The 21,908-nt window shown below is 37.4% G+C and overlaps 2 protein-coding genes across 2 annotated transcripts in view; one reads left to right on the top strand and one right to left on the bottom strand.

Annotated features, from left to right (window-relative positions):
* Positions 1-373: 373 nt before the first annotated feature.
* Positions 374-13,011, top strand: rangap1a (RAN GTPase activating protein 1a). The gene is made up of 16 exons (XM_077202432.1): positions 374-685; positions 1,684-1,806; positions 1,910-2,037; positions 3,406-3,465; positions 4,269-4,448; positions 5,947-6,081; positions 6,850-7,008; positions 7,847-7,960; positions 8,068-8,167; positions 10,705-10,789; positions 11,047-11,185; positions 11,288-11,404; positions 11,844-11,949; positions 12,036-12,124; positions 12,621-12,742; positions 12,837-13,011. Exons 2-16 carry the CDS (start codon positions 1,695-1,697, stop codon positions 12,916-12,918), a joined length of 1,728 nt encoding a protein of 575 aa, XP_077058547.1. The 5' UTR covers positions 374-685; positions 1,684-1,694; the 3' UTR covers positions 12,919-13,011.
* A 480-nt stretch (positions 13,012-13,491) lies between these two features.
* LOC143711105 (tripartite motif-containing protein 16-like) overlaps positions 13,492-21,908 on the bottom strand; it is a 30,339-nt gene continuing 21,922 nt past the window's right edge. The window contains exons 3-7 of the mRNA XM_077202433.1: positions 20,157-20,252; positions 19,812-20,045; positions 19,569-19,719; positions 19,373-19,432; positions 13,492-18,728 (exon numbers count right to left, since the gene is read on the bottom strand). Coding sequence (XP_077058548.1) covers positions 18,190-18,728; positions 19,373-19,432; positions 19,569-19,719; positions 19,812-20,045; positions 20,157-20,252 — 1,080 coding nt within the window. The 3' untranslated portion in view covers positions 13,492-18,189. The remainder of the gene's footprint in view (positions 18,729-19,372; positions 19,433-19,568; positions 19,720-19,811; positions 20,046-20,156; positions 20,253-21,908) is intronic.

The raw sequence follows: 21,908 nt of genomic DNA on the forward strand, positions 1-21,908 counted from the left end.
GACATCTGTGATTGGTCCAACCGGAACAGCGCTGATAAAAGTAACACTTGTCATGTAACAGTGACGTTACGATATAACGGAGGTCTCTGGACACTGACAAACTTTAATCGAGAAATAATTATAATCCTAGCCTAAATAATTTTATATACAAAAATCTGCTAGCATACGCTGACCTGTTCTTTACTAACATATACACCAACATAACTGTTGTTAGTTTGTTGGTAAGTGACGTGACGTGTTTTTAGATAATTTTTTAGATTAGAGTGACCATTAATTCCCTCTCAGCATTTCAGTATCTCTACACTGAACACTTACATCTGGACACAGTAGGGGGGAAAACATACGGATGTTACACTGCAGTTTAACACGTTTCCTTCTAATATATTAAAGCTAACCTGGCAACAAAATCAACACTGTGAATTATTCTATATATATTTTTAATCCTAAACCAGTTATAACATCGTTGGTATGTGTTAATTTTACTCAACACAGGCAGTAAATCTCAAACAAATGACAAAAAGAAACGCAAAAATGAAGGGCTCTCGAATTTGGGACATAGAACTACAAACCCCATGACTCCCTGCGCGTCTACACCATTTGCGTCATCAGCGCGAGCGGGAGGAAGGAATTGCGAGAAAAAGAAACAGCCTACATCTACAGCCAGAAATCATTTCAAACACCAATTGTAAGTACAAACATAATATTTATACACTAAGTTTGCGCCGGGAACGAGTGTATAGGTGTAATAGGCTGATTCGCTTAAAACGTGTTTTGTGTGTTGATCATATGGTGTATGAATCTGGATACATGTTCATATCATATGACAACATACCCACATTAATTTATGGGTGAACAACAGCGGTTACACAATTAAGAATATTTAACATTTTAACATGTAAAATATGTTTATTTGGGATGAATTCATCTATGCACTTTAATTAACAATAAAAAATAATTAAGGAAATACACTACAGATGAACATGGTAAACGATAATCTAATAGATTTTGACTTATTGATTGATTACATTAAGAATTGCAATAATTTTGTGTATTACTAGCTTTCTGAAATGTTATGTTTAAATGGGCAAACTAGGGATTATCTATTTAAATCTGCACTAATTTGCACACATTTCCAGAAGATAAATCTGAACAATTGGATAAAGCCAGGTTCAAAATTCTTGTTTAACTTTGTTGACATATTAGAGTTAAACGTTTTTACTGGATTTTGGATATCTCTTATTATCTTTTCATATGTCAGAAAATACTGTCAACAGTCAGATAAAAATACTTTCACCATATTTTTAGGAATAAAACATTATATAAAATCAGCTGAATGATATATGAACAAAGCCCTCAGTAAATACCTTCAGAATATAGACAGAAATAAAACTGAAAAGTTTGGTGTGTGTAAGAGCTGTTGAAGTGTTGGGGGGAAACAACGGTATTGGAATAGAAATCTACAGACGTAAATAGATAGACATTTAAAAGTGTATTGGAGGTTTTCCTTTCACTAGCTAAAACAACATGTTATGAAAAGCCCAAATAACTCAAATAGCCCAAAATGTACCTGTAGTGTCGTGGCATAATAATAGAAATAAAGTGGGTTCTAATGTTATACTGTATCATCATGATTCACATGAACTTCTCTCTTTAAACTCGTATGTGTTTATATATGGTCTTCAGTTGGTGTCAGGATGGCATCCGATGATGTGGCAAATCTCGCCGACTCGTTGGCGAAAGCTCAAGTCAACGAGGGAGAGCTCAGCTATAAAGGACAGGGTCTTAAACTGGACAACGCTCAGTCTGGTGAGCTCAGACGCACATCAGCCGACGATGATGATCATCTAATAATATCTCACATCTGTTTCTGGTGTGTTTATGAGAGAATAATGTGTGGTTTTGTGTGCAGTGGAGGAGATGGTGAAGGAGATCGAGGAGTTTGACGGTCTGCGTGCCCTCAGGCTGGAGGGAAACACCATCGGCGTGGAGGCGGCGCAGACCATCGCCAAAGCCTTGGAGAAGAAGAGCGACCTGCAGGTGCTGAAACCACACGCGTGATCTGCAGTTTTATTAAACTCCATCCTAAAACTGTCGATCACGATCTGAGAGTGGGTTGCAGGTCTATAAGCTAAACGAAAATTAGAAATGTTGCCTTGGCAATTAACTGAAATATAAATGAAACCTATTTCCGCCACAATTATGCGGATATCATGCATAAAAAGTTGAAATTATGACTTAAAAATTTGAAATTATGACTTGAAAAGTTGAAATTATGACTTAAAAGTATGTTATAACTATGAATTTATCTCATAATTATTCTTAATATGTCATAATTTCAATTTATTAAGTCATAATTTCAAGCCCATTCCCGTCATATAAAAAAAACAATTTTATGAAATAAAGAGTAGATACTATTCACACAGTGAAAAATAGAGTAAACTGACAACGCACTGACAGACAGGACAGACCAGGTTACTTTTGATATGAAACAAAGTCTCAACTTTCAAATTTGGTCATTTTTACCGTTTTGTGGCTCTTTAATGTGTCTGACAGATCGCTGTAGAGCCTCAGTTAAAGCTGCTCGTGAACCGATTATCTCTTCCTTCTAGTTAATTTATAGCATCAAATAAACATGAATGAACAAGAAGGAATGTTATTTTAACCGCGGAAAGACGTCAGTACACTGTGTTTTTCCAGTTAAAATCATCCAACATTATTCTACTAACTTTCCTGACTTCTTTGTCGGACAAAAATGGCGGATTCGGCGGATGGCGGATTATGATTGGTCAGATCGCATGTCAATCAAACTCCTTGCGAAGGGTCAATTGGCCCCGCCTTTACAGTAAGTTATATTTTTAATTTCAGCCATCGAGTAGTCCCTAATTATATAGTCTGAGCAAAAGTTGTCATTTTTATGAAAACCTTTCCTCCAAGCCTGAATCCTTACAAGATAACACTTATATTTAAAACATGATTTGCAGAATTTGCGATCTTCACATTCATGTGACCGCTTGCTTGTTTCTGGTACCTGATGTGATAACACAGCATCAATAGTAAAATTAACAGAATAACAGAAGAGAAAGAGAGAAAAAAAAAGATATTTACATACTTTCTTCTCTCATCTCACACTCCTCTTTCCCCCTCTTGTTTTTTTATTTTTTTTAAATCAATTCAAATCAATAATGTCAACAATAAAATAAATGTGAATTCCAGTCAAAACCATATATAATGCACATTCAAATTTTTCAACCAATCTCCAGGAATGGGAGTGGTCATTAATACCCAGTAATAAGACAATCATTAATAACTTTGGTTCATACAGGTACCTTGAAATCACCGCTGTTATCAAAATTATTATTAATTTATTATTAATAACGCTGTTATTATTGTTTTTCTCTCTGTTAGTGCTGCCACTGGAGCGACATGTTTACCGGTCGCCTGCGACCTGAAATTCCTCCTGCGCTGGTAAGATTTGACGATTTAACAAAGTTTTCTTAATGGTACCACAATCATCTTTGATTGGTGAAACCCTTTGCGAACTCTATAATGTGCTCCTAGTACTTGTGACCCGTGTTGGGGAAAGTTACTTTTAAAATTAATGCATTACAATATTGCATTACTCACTTAAAAAGTAACTAATTGTTTTACTTTTTATAGAAAGTAATGCGTTACGTTACTTTTTTGTTACTTTTTCTCACATGGGCTGGGCTTGCTTACAAAAAATACATTTAATAACAATCTTCAGCAATGAGAAGAAAAAAAAAATGTGGTTTAACTAAAGTAATTTTTGCTTATTCGTATGGTTAAATTGGATCATCAAAGGTCATTATTAAAGACATTGGTTAATAAAGTGAGATTAAATACATAAATATATTAAATTGTGTTATTTAACTGATTTAATTATTGCAGGTTTTCAGAATATTCTGAGTTTGCATTTCACTGTTTTTATTCATTTCTAGGAATACTGAATCTGTTTTTGTGCATAAATAGGACTACAATAACCATCATGTTTAACAAGTGCACCGCACTCCCAATTTTTCAGAAACAGAATAGGTATCAGTCAATAAATGGAAAACAAAGTAACTTGCATTACTTATTTGAAAAAGTACCTCAGATTTTTTGTGGTAAATTTAAAAGTAATGCATTACTTTACTAATTACTTGTAAAAGTAATCTGATTAGGTAACTCGAGTTACTTGTAATGCGTTACTCGCAGCAGTGTCGTGACTAGAACAGAGTGTTTAACGATAGTAAGCTGATTTTCTGCAGGTTTCTCTGGGTGACGCGTTAATCACGGCTGGAGCTCGTCTGAAGGTTCTGGATCTGAGCGATAACGCCTTCGGACCCGATGGCGTGAAAGGCATCGAGAAGCTGCTCAAGAGCGCCGCCTGTCACACGCTGCAGGAACTGCGCCTGAACAACTGTGGGATGGGCATCGGAGGAGGAAAGGTGGGCGGGGTTTATGATGATGTAACAGGAAAAACTCCATTGATTTTGAACGATAACTTATAACTGTTTAAGACAGACATAATGTGAGCTATGAGGTTGTTAATCGATGTTAGTTGCTTTAAACTAATTTTAAAATATTAATTTTAACAGCAGAGTTCCTGGTGAAAAAACTACATATTTCTGCAGAGTAATATCCAACAATCAGAGATTCACGACAAGCAAATCATTCCCAAATGTATGGGAAAATAGTTCAGAAACCAAAGATTCTAAAAAAGTGGACTTAACTGTTGCGCTCTATTATATTTAGGGTTGGGAATCGAATACTTGAGGTCAGGAATCGGATACTTGTTATAAAATTAATATTTTGATTCCTATCAATTCCTTTGTGAGCTTTTCAATATGACTTCAAACAATTCAAGTGTGAGACGACTCGCGTCCTGTTTTTTGTGCTGCAAACATATCCAAAGTGTGCTCACAGAAAATGGGATTTTGATGGGATTTTAAACTAGTCAAGCGCAAGACGACTCACATTTTTTTATGTGTTGCATTAGTAGTAACTACAGGTGCTGGTCATATAATTAGAATATCATCAAAAAGTTGATTTATAATTCCGTTCAAAAAGGAAAATTTGGATATTATATTCATTCATTAAAAATACATTTCTAAAATCCTTTTATTTTTATTTTATTTTATTGGTCTTAAGTAATATTCTAATTTTCGGAGATACTGAATTTGGGATTTTCATCAGTTGTCAGTTTTAATCATCACAATTAAATGAAATAAACATTTGAAATATATCAGTCTGTGTGTAATGAATTAATATAATATCCAAATTTCACTTTTTGAATGGAATTACTGAAATAAATCAACTTTTTGATGATATTCTAATTATGTGACCAGCACCTGTATATTGGGCAACTCTTAAAGTGACAGCACCTTCAGTCTCTATAATATCACAAGAGAAAATGTACTCGTTCTTGACTGAATAACTTTTGTAACTATATTTGTAATGAATATTTTATTTATAAAGTGCAGTTATTTTACATTTGGTTACAGTTTCTGTATTTGAAAATCTTAAAACACTGTTTATTCCAATCGTCCCTCTGTTCAGTTGTATCTATTTGTTGCAATTGCAATTTTTTTTGTTCTTTTTTAATTACTGAGTGTTTACTTGTCTTTAATAATGCTTGAAATTTATATTAGTTAGACTAGTTGTGTTTCTATGGCACAGGCAAATGTTCATTGTGTAAGTGTTCTTTAGCCTGTTGATCATGATATTCATGATCATGTTGTTCATGATATTTAGCTACAATTAAGATTAAATGTGAATGATATCTAAGGTTTTTGTTTTTTACCTTTGGAAATGGTTGTAATTTCCAACGGTAAAATTGGAGGAATTGAGAACCATAATTGAAATCGTTAAAATTCAAGCGATACCCACCCCTAATTATATTGGCACTTTTTCCTCTCTGGTAATGTGGTGTTTCGACTTCTGTAGATCCTGGCGGCGGCCCTGACGGCGTGTCATAAGGAGTCGAGTTCGCTCGGCGCCCCATTACAACTGAAGGTGTTCATAGCGGGCAGGAACAGACTGGAGAATGATGGAGCCACAGCGCTGGCGCAGGCCTTTCAGGTGCTGAAGGACACGAGAACGAAATCTCTGCTACAATATCAATCATTTTCTTGATTTTCGTATATTTGGGGTTTGTTTTAAAATCTACCTTTAAGTCAGCTGGTGTCATCTTGTCCAATGTTTCTCAAAAGCATTGTTAGCCAACTATAGTTGCAAGCTCCGTCATTATCACCAGTTCAATGAGTCGGTGTTTCCCCAAGCCATCGTTCCAACAAACATTCGCAAACAGCATTGCAAAGTTGTGTGTTTGAAACGACAGCTCTCGACCTGTGGTTAGAAGAAGAGTTGTTTCTTTGCATGACATGTGGACTCAATAAATCCTTATCTTGAGCAAAATAAGCAAGCTGACATTCAGTATAATATATTTTATTTAGAATACATACAAATGTCATTTATGTCTTTTAGTTTGTCAAGAGATTTAAAGCACAGTTTTTGAAGACTGCGCATGTGTGAACGCGCTCTAGTGCGCAAGAACGAGCCTATGATTGAATCTGGAAATAAAATAACTGAGAAAAATGAGAAATAGTCCTCAGATGACATGTCTGTAATTTATAGCAAAACATCAAGCGTTAATTCGATCTTTTAGTTATTACTCCAACACCTGAGTGAACGACCATTTTGCGACAATATGGTTTCGGGAAACAGTCGTGACTAGCTAGTTGATTTCTTCAACGATGCATCGTACTACTGTTGTGAAGCAGCGAGTTACTTTGTTGTATGGAAAACACACCCCTGATTGGCTCATTGGCGAATGCTTTATCTTCTCAGTTGATTGGCAGTCTGGAGGAAGTGCACATGCCCCAGAATGGCATCAATCACCCAGGAGTCACGGCTTTAGCCACAGCTATGCAGCACAACCCACAGCTGCGAGTGCTCAACCTCAACGACAACACTTTCACCAAGAAAGGAGCGATCGCTATGGCAGAGGTACACTGGAAAACACTTATTGTGCTTTAGATGAAAAATCAAAATTGCGAAAGAGTTGGATGGCATCAACAGCTAAATATTTGTGTGGATGTATTGACAACACAGGTCAAAAACTTTAATACAACTTTAGTAACTTTAATATATATCACTGTACATCCTCAGTTAATTAATCACAGTACATTAAGACAATTGTTTTCTATTTAAGATTTTTGAAATGTTGTTTAAATTAGCAAATGAAGCATTTTCTAATTAAGAATGCAAAATTTGCATACATTTCCAGAAGATAAATTTGAACATTGGATAAAGCCAGGTTTACAATGTTTGATTCATTTTGTTGACAATTAAGAGTTAAATGTTTTTACTGAGGGGATTTTGGATATCTCTTTTTTTTACTTCATAAATCAGAAAATGTAGTCGACAGACAGAAAAAAAAAATTTTCATCATGTTTTTAGGATTAAAATGTTATATAAATCAGTGTAAATGATATATGAACAAATCCCTCAGTAAAAACCTTCATAATATAGATCGGAATAAAACTGTAAAGTTTGGTGTGTGTAAGAGCTGCTGAAGTGCTGGAAAAACTCTTTAAAGATATGCATTGTAATTGAAATCTACAGACGCTAAAATCAACAAAACACTTACAAGTGCATTTTGGATGTTTTGACAAGTGCATGAAAAAGCAATGGTTTTCAAAGGTGTGTGTGTGTGTGTGTGTGTGTGTGTGTGTGTGTGTGTGTGTGTGTGTGTGTGTGTGTGTGTGTGTGTGTGTGTGTGTGTGTGTGTGTGTGTGTGTGTGTGTGTGTGTGTGTGTGTGTGTGTGTGTGTGTGTGTTCGTAGGCACTGAAACGTCTGCGAAATGTGCAAGTGATCAATTTTGGTGACTGTCTTGTTCGGTCTGAAGGAGCCAGTGCCATAGCAGAGACTCTGAGAGAAGGACTGCCGATACTCAAGGTACTGACAGATCATTATGACCAATTGTAATTATATGTTATAAAGCTTTCAAAATGAAGAAATGATGAAAGCTAAATAAATAAATATGCTCGTTTCATTCTCACCAGGAGCTGAATCTGTCTTTCGGTGAAATCACAGAGGAAGCTGCTCTGGATGTGGCCCGATCCGTCCAACTCAAAGATCAGCTGGAAAAACTCGACCTGAATGGTACAAACACACACACAACACACTTACACAGAAAAACATCACCGCATCATCAGGATTTCTCTGCAAATATCTGAACAGTATGTGATCAGTAAAGATGCTCTGGTTTAATCAAGTTTGTGCTCTCAAACCAAAGGTGAACAGGTTATAAACCGCTTTTTGACATTTAAGATTTAATTATCTGTCAGCTGTCTCAGTTGTGTATTTGTACATATCACATAATACATAATACACTCCTAAATGTGTTGATACACACTAACAGTGATTTGCTGTGATAAAGCAGCCTTTAGATGCACGGATATAATTTAACAAAAACTTTTTGTTACTTAAAAATATATATATATATATATATTTTTTATTATTATTTCAGCTAGTTTCAAAAGAAACATTTCTCATTTTCAATTTGTTTAACTAAAATAACTAATACTAAAAATGATATAAAAATTAATAGTGCTGAAAGTGAATATAAGGGCCCGTCCACACGAAGACGCGTTTCGCTGTATACGTATACATTTTTTATCGTATTGGCGTTTCGTCCACACGGATCCGGCGTTTTGGGAGAGTGAAACCGCTATTTTTTGAAACCGGGTCCCAAAGTGGATAAATCTGAAAACGACGCCCTTGCGATTTCGTGTGTACGGCCAATCCGTATATTTTGTGAAACGATGATGTCATCACCCCACGTGTCGACTAGTCAGACACGCTAAATCAGTAGCCATAACAGCAACAACAACTGCGACTACTTGCTTGAGTTCATGCTTCAGAAGCTACTGAGCCTCTTTTATTTATTTATTTATTTATTATTTAGGCCTACTTTAATGCATTTTTATTTTATTTATTTATATTTCGTTCTTATGCTATGATGCTTGTATTTTGTCTGATTAAGACTTTTCGTATTTTGTAGAGATGGGCATGTCAAGCAAACATAATATTCGACGATCGCTGGGAATTATTTGATCATTATTCAAAAAACGCACCTCTGCCCCTCATGCTCACCAGTTACACGCCGTTCGCTCCGACATTAAATTTCTCTGTACTGTAGGCCTATATGTTGTAGCCATTAAAGAAAAGTTAGTTTCATATTTATGTTTTAATGTTTTTTTTTCCATTTCATATATGTTGAATAGGCCCTATATGAAAAGTGAACAGCGTGAGTAAGATGCGCAATATCGAGACATCATTTTGACCACTTCATTAAGTTTTCTTTTGTATAAATTGTTTCTTAATTTTAATCAATGTTTCATTAACAAATTGCCTGGAAATATAGCAGACAATAGCCTATAATCAGGACATGGAGGCGCCAACGCGATATAACTTGCATCGCACGAGAACTGGAGCTTGTCTCATAAATGAACAGAAACTCAGAAATATATCTAAGCTTGAAATGTCTACTTTTAAACAAAACAATTCAAAACGAAAAGAAGCAGACAACTCTAATAATCCATATGAAGTGTGCATTTCTCTCTATAAGCACCTTCACAATACTGCGAAGGTGGCGAGTCAGCATCGTCACACAAAACACTAGTTTATTAATAAACAATTATAATTTCTCCTTGCTATATTTGACACATTCATAATGATTAGGCTATTTGCCGGTTCTTTGTGGCAAGCTTTATGCGTCTGCTATCTAATCGACTATCGTGACTCATCCCTATTTTGTACCATTTATAGTTTTTCATATTGTTCAATAAAGTTCTTGGTAAAAAAGAAAAGAAAAGAAAAGAAGCTACTGTGCCTAATATTACTGTATATTATTGTATACAGCACGCAAGGTTTATGCGCAAGTCGAATTACATCGTCTCGTACTGGTCTGGCATGTATACTACACCGTTTTCAGTTGGTTTCAGTGGTTTCGTGTGTACGCAGATATTTCTTGATGCCGTGTTTACGGAATTTTTTTTTAGAACGAGGAAAAAAAGATCGGATAGGGAACGCACCGACTTCGTGTGGACGTGGCCTAAATGACTAAAAATCATATAGGTGTATAAAAAAAAAAAATATATATATACATATACATATATATATACACACAATAAAAAAAAATATATATATATTTTTCTTTTCATTATGTGTGTATATGTGTGTGTATATGTGTGTGTGTGTGTGTGTGTGTGTGTGTGTGTGTGTGTGTGTGTGTGTGTGTGTGTGTGTGTGTGTGTGTGTGTGTGTGTGTGTGTGTGTGTGTGTGTGTGTGTGTGTAGTAAATGCCTATGATTTTTGTAGTATTTTTTTTTTTTTTAGTAATGGAAAAAAATTATTAAAATGAAAAATATAAAAATACTAAAATAACTACAAATAAAGGTGAAATAAAATTACTAAAAACTATATTGACATATTACATAAAATATAAAAAAGAATAAACAATAGTTTGCAAAACAAAATTAAAACCGGAAAATGTAATAAAACAAAACATTTAAAATATTACAAAAAATGTAATAGTATCTCAGTGATGACACTGGTTAGATGACTACATGAGCGACAAATGTTTGCGTCATTAAAAATTAGACTGCGGTAAAACTCATAAATGCTTTTGTTTTTAGGAAACAGTCTGGGCGAGGAAGGATGTGACGCTCTTAGAGAGGTGATGGAAAGCATGAACATGGCGGACAAACTGGGCTCTCTGAGGTATCAAACACACACTTAACAAAGTCAATCTTACAAAACACATTTGCCTCCCAAATTCTCTTTATGTGAAACAATACCTTTACCTGATTTGCATGAGCTTTCGTTTGCGGTCTTCTGTGTTCATATGCATTTGAATGGAAGACAATGAATTGTAAAGACTCTGTAATTACTTTCTTTCACCCCACTTGCACACACACACACACACACACACACACACACACACACACACACACACACACACACACACACACACACAGTGATGACGAGGGAGAACCTGAGGAAGATGAAGATGAGGACGATGACGATGATGACGATGAAGACCTGGAGGAGGAGGAGGAGGAGGAAGAAGAAGAGGAGGAGGGAGAAGGCGAGGAAGAAAAGAGTGAATTAAATCAGGTTTGAGGCTTCAAGGCTTCCAGTTTGAAGTAGAATTCAACTTTAAAAAAAGATCAAAACACAAGAAGAGGAATAAATGTGTATCTGTGGATGTTTGTGTAGTTCTCAACGCCACCTTCAGCACCTCGTACTCCAGACGTCTCGTCTTTCCTGAGTTTTCCGTCTCCAGACAAACTACTGCGACTCGGTGAAAGGAGAAGCTCCCTCATCCAGCAGCAGGTCGCATTTACATTGAACACACTAAAAATATACGTATACTTGCATAAAGCAGAGACGCATAAATTGTGTTTTTCAGGTCATTTCTAGTATTATCTTAGAGGCTGTTCATGCTGAACATGTTACAGCTCTTAAAACATGAGACCCAAAGCTTTGTAATTGAAAAACGCAAGGTCTTGAGATTATTTCAACTTGGCACGGCATTTTCAAAATGTGGTGCGCATGCACAAAAACTTGAGATGTGAGCACAAAGGTTAAAGACGTCTATCTAGAATGTTTTTGCATAGAGAAAACCAGTGGAAAAGCAAAGCAATGTACAGTAATACAAATATTTAAACCTCCCTCATTTAAATTTCAATGTGATCTGAATTTAAGGTGCAAATAGAGAAACTGGTAGTAATCACAACAGGCCTAGTGCTGAGCGCTTGCGTGTTTTTTTCAGGTGGACATGTTGGATGTTGGTAAGATGGCTGAAGCGTTCCTGAAAATCTCCTCTGTGTTTAAGGAAGATGATGCAGAGGTGAAATCAGCCGTGCTGGAGAGTATCGGTGAGATGACGTGAACATCCGTCACATGGTTGTTGAATGATCTGAGAGTGACGTTTCACTGATTCTTGTGTGTCTGTGTGTTTCAGATGCACTGCTTAGTAAAGCCTTCTTTACACCGTCTTTCCAGGGTTTGAGTTTTGTGTCCTCGTTACTGGTGATGCTTGGACTGTTGAAGGTAAAATCATTCAGCGCGTTCAGACTGGTAGCTAAAAATGAGCTAGTTTGCGCACAGATTTTACATGTATAGTTTTTTCTAGATGAATACCCTTTCTCTTGGAAATATGTCATATCACGTAACTAAAATAAGTTATGAATGCCATTTTTTGTTGACTTTGACATTTTAAAACTGTTACTGTCACTGAATCGTGCATTTCTATATACTAGTCCATATATTTCTATACTAGTTCGGGCTTTTACAATTGTACCAAACCATGTTCTAATACAGGGGTTTCAAGCTTTTCGATGCCAAGGACCCTCAAATAAGACGAACCTATTGCAAACAACCCCCTTTCTCAATATAAATGCTTACATTTTCATGTAGAACCCCAGTTTGAAAACCCCTGTCCTATTAGAAATGCACCTGGTTTCATTGGTCACCATGTCTAGAACCAATCGAGCTGATGGTGGAAAGCATTTTTTGATGTTCAGTATTTCTCTGTCTTTCTCCGTAGAGTGAGGATAAGTTAAAGGCGGTGAAGGTGGTCCCAGGTCACCTACAGTGTTTGGAACATGCAGTAAAACAGAGTTATTTCCCCAGAGATCACATCACTGTCCTCAATGCTTTTTTGGCCAGGTAACTCAACTAACAAATGTTTATGAATGTAATGTTCTGTATAGTATGTGATGAGTGAATCTTCTCTTTGTTTGTGTGTTTGATCAACATGCAGGCAGAATAAATCGCTGGAGGTGTGCAGCAGTTCTCGAGACCGCCTGAAATCCACCCTGCAGAAACTCACATCTGAGAGCTGAAAACACACACTATACAGTTTCAAAACACAGACATTTGCTTTTAATGAGTTCCATGTAATTCTTTATAATAAACTAACATGTCTTGAAACATCACCCATCTGCTTCGTGTGTTTTCTTCAATAATAATAAAGAAATGTACTGTAACTCAGGATTTGAAGGCTAAAAATAAGTTAAAATAACATACAAAAAAGGACATTGTACAAAAAAGCAAGTCTTTCTCTATGATTTTTATTTTTTTAAATTCTAATCGCAGTTGTGCTAGCTTCGAAGCAAGTTCATTTATTACCTCATTTGAAGCAGCATCTCTCCTTTTTTAATATATTAACAGACATATTAACACTTTTTTTGTTCCACCCATCATTTTATTCAGTTAATATCAATAAAAAAATACCTCTGACCGTTAACTTTTAAAAGAGGCGTGTACCCGCATTTCTTTGACGGTTCCAAGAGAGAGTGAAGAGGCGTGCATTGGATAAGGAATAAAGGAAATCCATTGTGTTTAATGCATATCTGATAGCGCCTTCTGATAATGAAGCTGGAAATCTGAGCTGTAGTAAAGACAAGAAGTCAGTCTTGGTTTTCTTTTGCTTTATTCATTATTATTTTAGAATGCAGGTAATTAGATTTAAGATATTCAGACATAAATCCAAATCACATTTAAGTAAAAATTTACTAATTGTTTTGCAGTGTATTCTTTGCATCAAACAACATAGTTCAGAGCTTGCAAGCATTGGCTATAATGTGTGCTAATGCTAGTTCTCAATTAGGGCTGACATTATTATTTTTTTACACAGGACACAACAAAACCATATAAAACACATAGAGGGCCGGGTACAAACATGACCAAAGACTGGTTATAGGCCCATACAGTTAATCAAATTTGCTCAGAAGCATTAAATGAAATGGGTTCAGAGTTCACAAGCAGGTTAACATACAGTGAGTATATACTCTTTATTTTATCATCACAAATATAATGCATTTGACTTGACTGACAAAAGATGGAAGCTGATCGACAAAATAAGTAAAGTGTTTAAGGTTTAAACTTGTGCTTGAAAACAACCTTAACTCTATTTTTAAGATAAAGCATTCATCAAAGAAACTTACCAACAAATCCAGTTAACCAGAAGAGTATTTATTTAGTTTGTTTATGTTAAATAAGAGGTAGTCCGAGGCTGGAATGTTTTTGAAATCATGGCGACTATTCGTTCTGATGAAATCACAACCAAATCCGCCGACGGATGGTCACGATCAGGGCTGGACTGGGACAGAAAATCGGCCCTGGCATTTTGGCACAGACTGGCCCACTACATATGATCATAAACACCACCCATCTTTGCACGCCCTTGAATATGTTCAACTCCTATTCATTAAAACCACTAATGGCATGTAATGAGTGAGTAGGAACGAGTGAGAGTTAACAGATGAAATAAGTACAAAATTGTAATTTATTAATACAATTGAACTACACTCTGCAGCGATGCATCAAAAAACAAGCTATGAGCTAGACTGGCATAGCAATACCAGTGTTTCCCACAGGATCTTTGGTAAAACTGTGGTGGGTGGACCTCTGTCCCTCTAGGGGGGTTTGGGGGCATGCCCCCCCTAAGAAAATTGTGTGCATTTTAATGTTAAATTCATCAATCTGGTGCACTTTGAGAGTTAAAAATTAAAAGCTCCAACCCATTTTTAGTGTGCAAATTAAACACAGAAAAAAAAAACTCTTTTAGTATAAAACTATATTTACTATATTACACTACTACATAATAATAGTTATAATTAATCTCAAGACAGTAGCCTAATAGCCATATATTGTAAAACAAATGCACTGAAAAATAAAGAAAACTTTCATAATTAGTTTTGTACTAATTTATAAACTTGAAAGAGATAAGCACATGATCTTTTATTTTGACGGAAACTGCATCAAGCTTTTATTTTGGCGGAAAACATGGATACAAACGCGTCTCATTAAACTTCAAGTAAATTGCTGAAATCGTCAACAATGCAGATGTGGAAATAATGCGTAACTAGGTAATGGGTTCCTACACTCATAGCCAAAGTGTTTTAAAAAGTAGTTCTGCTTACCACAGACTCTACACTTTCTCATCTCTCTCCTGATCCTCCTCACTATCCTCCTCATCAGCCACTGGAGCTGATGAAGGTCCTGCTGCTGCAGAAAACACATATACTTTGACACATTTTACAGCGTCTGCTTGAAGGGCCTATATCTATTTTTCACGCTATTTCTCTGCACATTCCTTGAGTTTCTTCTCCATCTCTCAGACTATAGACAGATACACAGTACACTTGACACTGCACGCTCACTCAAAGCACAAAGGGGGAGATGTTTCAAGATGTGATTGGGCCAGCCCAGTGTCAATCAAGAAAACAACCAATGGGCCGCTGATCTACGTGTTTCATGGGCCGGTGTGTCATTGGAAAAAAATATTATTTTTATTTTTGACCAATGCATTATATCGGCACTAACCCAGCGCCGTCAATTCAACAAAACAAAACGAATGGGCTGCCGATGTACGAGTTTTATGGGCCGTAAAAAATAAATAAAAATAAAAATAAAAATATGAGATGTATCGGCCCAAAAAGCACGTCGGCCCACCGGGCATTTGCCCGGTATGCCAGATTACCAGTCCAGCCCTGGTCACGATCGCTGCCTCGCGTGTCTGGGCACTAAGCACGCTGAGGTGGCTTTCGTGAATGAGTCATACACCCACTGCGGGAAGATGATCATCTTGGAGTTACGATCGAGATGACCTCAAGAGAGGTGGAGTCCCCCCGTCTATTCCCCAATCTGGCACCCTCCCTGGCTATCAGAAGGGGTACACGTAGATCTCATGCAACTGTGCCCTAACTCTACCTGGTGGGGTGACCCATGTCTTCCCTTCGGGGCATGTAAGCACTCGTCTGGTCTAACTGTGGCAAGGTTTACCAGGCCTGTGGGGAAGCCGCCTCCACATTACACAATGTGTCATACTTGCAGGTCCATTAAACCAAAGGGCTCAAGGAACTGCATGAGGGTTATCATGACCCAGAAGTCCTACAAGAGCTTCGAACAGCAACAGACCGGAGGCCCGATCAGTACTATGCATTCCTTCCTGCAGCATGGGTTGGAGCGAAGGCTGTCTCCCTCCACCCTGAAAGTTTATGGTGCCACGATATCTGCATAACACGACCCAATAAGAGGCAAGTCGGTTGGAAAGCACGACCTGATCATCAGGTTCCTCAAGAGAGCAAGAAGGTTAAAATGAGACCATACCCTCTTGAGATTTGTCTCTGGTGCTCAGAGCACTTCAGAATGCCTCGTTCGTGCCTTTGCAGTCAGCAGAGTTAAAAGTCTTGTCTATGAAGACATTACCCCTTTAAGAGGGTAGGGGGTCTGCAAGCTTTTTTAGTCGACGAGTTGTGCCTAGAGTTCAGGCCGGATGACGCCCACGTGGTATTGAAACCCCGGCCTAGCTATGTGCCCAAGGTTCCCACCACTCCCTTCAGGCACCAGGTGGTGAACCTGCAAGCGCTGCCCCTGGAGGAGGCAGACCCAGCCCTGGCTTTGCTCTGTCCTGTCCACACTCTGCGTCCCTACGTGGACCGAACACAAAACTTTAGGACCTCAGCACAGCTCTTTGTCTGTAATGGAGGTCAGCAGAAGAGATAGGCTATTTCCGCCAGAGAATGGCCCACTGGATAGTCGATGCCATCGCCTTGGCATACCAAGCACAAGGCGTGCCTTGCCCACTCCGGTTGCGAGCTCACTCTACTTGGAGAATTGCATCATCCTGGGCGCTGGCACAGTATGCCTCACTGACAGATATCTGTAGAGCTGCAAGCTCGGTGACACCCAACAAGTTTGCTAGATTCTATAGCCTATGTGTTGAGCCGGTAACCTCCTGTGTTCTCACCTCAAACGTGTGAGAACACAGAGAGGCCCCGGCTCAATGTCGGCTTGCTGCACCCTAAACTGTTGCGCTTATATTATCCAGAGCAAAACCTGTTGAGTTCCTCCATCAACCCGGCAGTCGGACGTGACGGAGCATCTGGAGCCAGGCCTACGTCTGTTGAATCTGTTGAACCAGTACTATGCTATGTGCCCATGTGTAGTGACCGAGGGGATCCCATGTGTATTTATCCACGGTATAGCTCATAAACGGAAGCCAGTGTCTTTTACTTAGGGGAGCCCCCCTTTGATGAGGCTGGAGTAACCCCAGAGTCATTCCATATTTAGTACGGCCCTACGGGTTCATCCATATGTAATCTCCACATAACTCTCTGTGGGTTGGAATCTGGACACTTCCAGTGGAAAGGGCACGCTTTCCCAGTGTTATCCAATTGTCTCACTGAGTAGGGTCATGCGGAACAGCAGTGATTGACAGCACTGCTCCATCTCTTGGCTCCTCAGCGAAAACCTGAAGATGCGATGCACCTGCTGCTCTTTATATACTTGCGCTGCGAAGCGGAGCAGCTGATACAAATATTGCAATGTGCATTGGCTCATTTAGTTACACTCAAAGTAAATTGGTCTCTCTAGCGAGATTCCTATTCGTTGATCAGTCCGACGTGGTGTTTCTGTTCCCTCCTTCAGGGAACGAGGGTTACACACGTAACCGAGACGTTCAACCACCAGGCCATTATGAAACACGAACATTAAATGCAGATCTATTTATTTATTCACTAACATAAAGACTCATATTGTATTACAGTCGATCTAGAATGAAACTATCACATTAAAAGTGAGTTCTATATCTATCAATTAAACTCAATGTATTATTGATTTACATTTGATTTAATATTTTTGTGCATTTGTTATTTTAACCTGTAATAAAAGACCTTTTCACAGCAGCTCCATCTTTGTCAGCCTCGCTTTTTATACCTGACGTGACCCTTCTCTCAATAAGGTCTATAGCCTTGTATTAGCACCCCCGCCACCAAACACACACACACACACACACACACACACACACACACACACACACACACACACACACACACACACACACACACACACACACACACACACATACACACACACACACACACACACACACACACACACACACACACACACACACACACACACACACACACACATTTACAAATATAATAATTTGTGTCATTAGTTCAGTCTGATTGTGGTTGTCTACAATTGTAAGTTAAGTTAAGATAAGAACAAATTGTTCCATTGAGGAGTCAATGCAGAAATACAGATTTGCAAAGGGTTCAGTAGGGGATATGACAAAATAATTAGTAGAACCTTCATATTATTTAATTGGTCAGGCGACACAGTTTCACCCTTGAGAGTCTATCTAATCCAAATGCAGCGTAGAGCGGCTGGGTGAACGTGGCCTGGACTCTGTGAATGAGACTCATTTTGTCTGAGACGCTGTAGAAGGACAAAATCCCTGCGCTCTGATCCACATACACTCCTACTCTACTGCTGGTCACTACAGGTAGGATGATCTCAATGTTATTGTGACAGAATGAGCAGAAAGTGGGAGTGCAGTACAAACTACACGACTGATCATTAAACCCAGCTATACTTTCAGGACCATTTCCCTTCCTGCTGATGCTCTTATTCGTAACTCCTATAACCACTCCTAATCTACCATCTCCACTCCACTCCACCTCCCAGTAACAGCGTCCAGTAACACTCTCTGCACACAACGCCTCGGCCCAATAATCAAATCTGTCTGGATGATCAGGATACGGCTGAATTGTGTCAGCGAAAGTGATCACAGTGTTTCCCTCAGAAAGATGGAGCCAGTTATTCACTGAGTTCAGATCCAGAGTAAACAGACAGGAAACTGATGGAAATAAAGAAATAATCACGCATGACCTTCCATCATTATTATAACATATTAGCAGGGTCCATTAGTTTTATAATACTAAAGTTTGACTTTTTTTTAAATGGGTCTCTCCGACTGGTTAAATCACCAATGAAACCTCAATCCATTTCAACATATGACGTACAATTTAATTTAGAGTTGCAACAAATCTATGCTAAATAATGTGTGCAAAAATAGTATAAACTAATCATTTAACAGGTAACATAGTATGGTATCACCTATAAACATCGTAATGTGTTACTTTAATTTATTCTTCCTGCAGGGTAAAAGCATTCCCCATTTACAAATGTCTATTCATGATAAATTGTTTTTACTTGTGTTACAAGCATCAATATGATTAAATTTTTTAGTAGATTCAAAACCTATGTCTATTCAAATCAACAAATTTTCTATGAAAATGAATAGTTTAAGTAAAAATTATTCCTCTCCATCTTGATGACATGCATTTTCAGTCATTTAAATAATTACTAATACAATTTGTTGATTATTTTTATTATTGATTTTATAATTTGTTTGTTGTAGCCCATGCAATGTAACACAAAAAGTAAAAAAATGCCATTAACTAGTCATTATTAGTCAAACTCATAATCATAGTAACTCACATTGTAGAAACTCTTCTCTGGTCTGATATTCAGGGGCGCCAAAATCCTGGATGGATTTCGCTATGGAAGCAAAAAACATCTGCAGTTTAATTCTCTTTAAGAATGTATATACAGTAAATGTACAGTATAATTATATATATATCTATATGCACACACACATGATGCTGAACTAATTTCCGAGAATAGACGCCTTTACCTATTCTATATGACTTTTCTATTGTCTCTCTGCAGAACTGCAAAAGTTTGTCTCTGAGTTGAGAGACTGATTTCACTATGTTGTCAAAAGACAGATGAGAACTGATACTGAAGCCATCTGTAGATCCAGAGTGATAGAGAGACGGCAAACTCTAAAGACAGAAAAACAAAAACTACCTGTAATTACAGAAGCTTGTGTTTTTGAATTACAGAAGTCCTCAGTGTTTGAGAAGATCTCTGTTACCTGGAGGAAATGAACATGATCATGTGTGTGTGAAAGCTGCTTCAGCTCAGCATCTCTCTTTCTCAGATCATCGATCTCCTGCTTCAGTCGCTCCAGTCGTTCTTCAGCTCGACTCACTGCAGATCTTTCCTGATCTCTGATCAGCTGCGTCACCTCAGAGCGACGTATCTCAAAGGAGTGGATGAGCTCAGTGAAGATCCTCTCACTGTCCTCCACTGCCGTCTGTGCGGAGCGCTGTTACACACACATCACAATCATACAGTGGCTTTAGTATGACTAGAAGAGCTCCAGCACTGGAGGAAAGTCCAAACTGAAACTCAAACTTCTGTTCTTCTCCAAACTCACCTTATGAGACGCCACAGCCTCTATCAGCGCCTGAAGATCTTTCTCCCTCTGCTGGATTCTCGTCTGGATGTTTCTCTGTGTTTCTTCAAAATGTGTCTGCAGAAAATAAAAATATGATTAAATTTACACTACCATTCAAATGTTTGGGTTCAGTTAGATTTTTTTATGTTTTTGAAAGAAGTCTCTTATGCTCACTAAGGCTGCATTTATTTGATAAAAAATTTAGAAAAACAGCAATATTGTGAAGTGTTTGGTGTCGCTCATTATTAAGTAATTAATTACTGTAATTTATTTATATAATTTATAATTTATATAATTTATATAATTACTTTTCCCTTGAAAAGTAAAGTAAGGAATTAATCTTAATTTCTTTGTAATTTAATAAGTTACTTCTGATGTAATTGCATTACATACTGTATAGAACGATTCTATATGAAACAATAGTCGATTTAACATCAAAATTTAACGTCTAATGTTAAAATGTATGTTTTTATGTAGCCTACTCTCTTTAAATACTTAGGTCAGTTCAAGAATAATTGATGCAATTTTATATTGTTTATTTGAAAAAATTAAAAGAACAGTTCCATGTCTATCCTGTATTGTTTAACTGGTCCAGATTGATATAATTACCCTTGAAATAATTGAAATAATAATTGCACTGTTGAAGATGTACCCAACTGTGATTGTGAAATATAATTACCAACAATGGTTTTCTATTTTCTGTCAAAACACAAATAATTAAGTCAGCTTCTCTGATCGAGAAAAAAATACATGACAAATGAGAAGAAAAATATCATGAATCGCTCATGAGATTCAGTAGGGAGTAGGGGTCCCCTACCCTACATGTCGACTTAAATGTTCTGCCATGACGCTTTAAGCTTGATGTCGACTAGTCTCTATTCATGTGATTTTTAAACTAACACCATATATAACAAGACCTTCACACTGTTCTGACTTTGTGTGCAATTGTTTTTCTAACTGATTGGACTTAAGGTTTTCGTAAAAAATTTTTATCTAAACTCCCCCAAAAATCTCAGAGATTTACATTTTCTGTAATACTAATGCGGTCCTAAAGAGGGAGCCAAAGGATAAGAAATCTTTGAAATCCGCTTTTACGCTCAGTTTCCGTCTGTTAATATGACAAAAAAAATGCACACTCAAAGCCCACAAGTCATGTTTGTTTATACCCTCTGAGGGCTCAATATTGATCGGTGAAATGCATGTTTAACAGTTTATAGTACACAAGCAAGGTTATTTTATTTTTGCATTTATAAATAAATAAGTTTTTATTTTAATATCATTTTCACTTAGTTTATTTTAGAACCCCTCACCCAGGGAGACTCCGTGATGTCTGGATGCCCCACTGTGAATTATCACCTTTTGCTCCACTTATACACTTCAAAGAAGTGTATGTTATATTTATCAGAGTATAAATGCACACAAACTGCCAGCTTACTCCAATAATGCAAATGAGTCAGCTTTTCAAACAAAGGAACTTTCCTGCTTGAGAATTGCACCTTTCTCAGTGGTCAAGCCAAAACTGATAGACGTGACCTTGGTGGAACTTAAAGCCAATATAAAGTTCTCTCTGTGCTAGCTGGCTTCTGTCCTGATTGCTGTTCACATCATCCGGCCTCGCCGGCACAGCCAGCGGAAGGCCATACACATCGAACCATGTGTATAACAGAGTTAACTGACTCCACAAGTTCACCATCACGTATTCATTCAACGCAGAAGAAATTGATAGCAACT

The sequence above is a fragment of the Siphateles boraxobius genome, unplaced genomic scaffold, assembly GCF_051911475.1.
Source record: "Siphateles boraxobius isolate OS27281-9 unplaced genomic scaffold, OSU_SipBor_1 49, whole genome shotgun sequence".
NCBI lineage: Eukaryota > Metazoa > Chordata > Actinopteri > Cypriniformes > Leuciscidae > Siphateles > Siphateles boraxobius.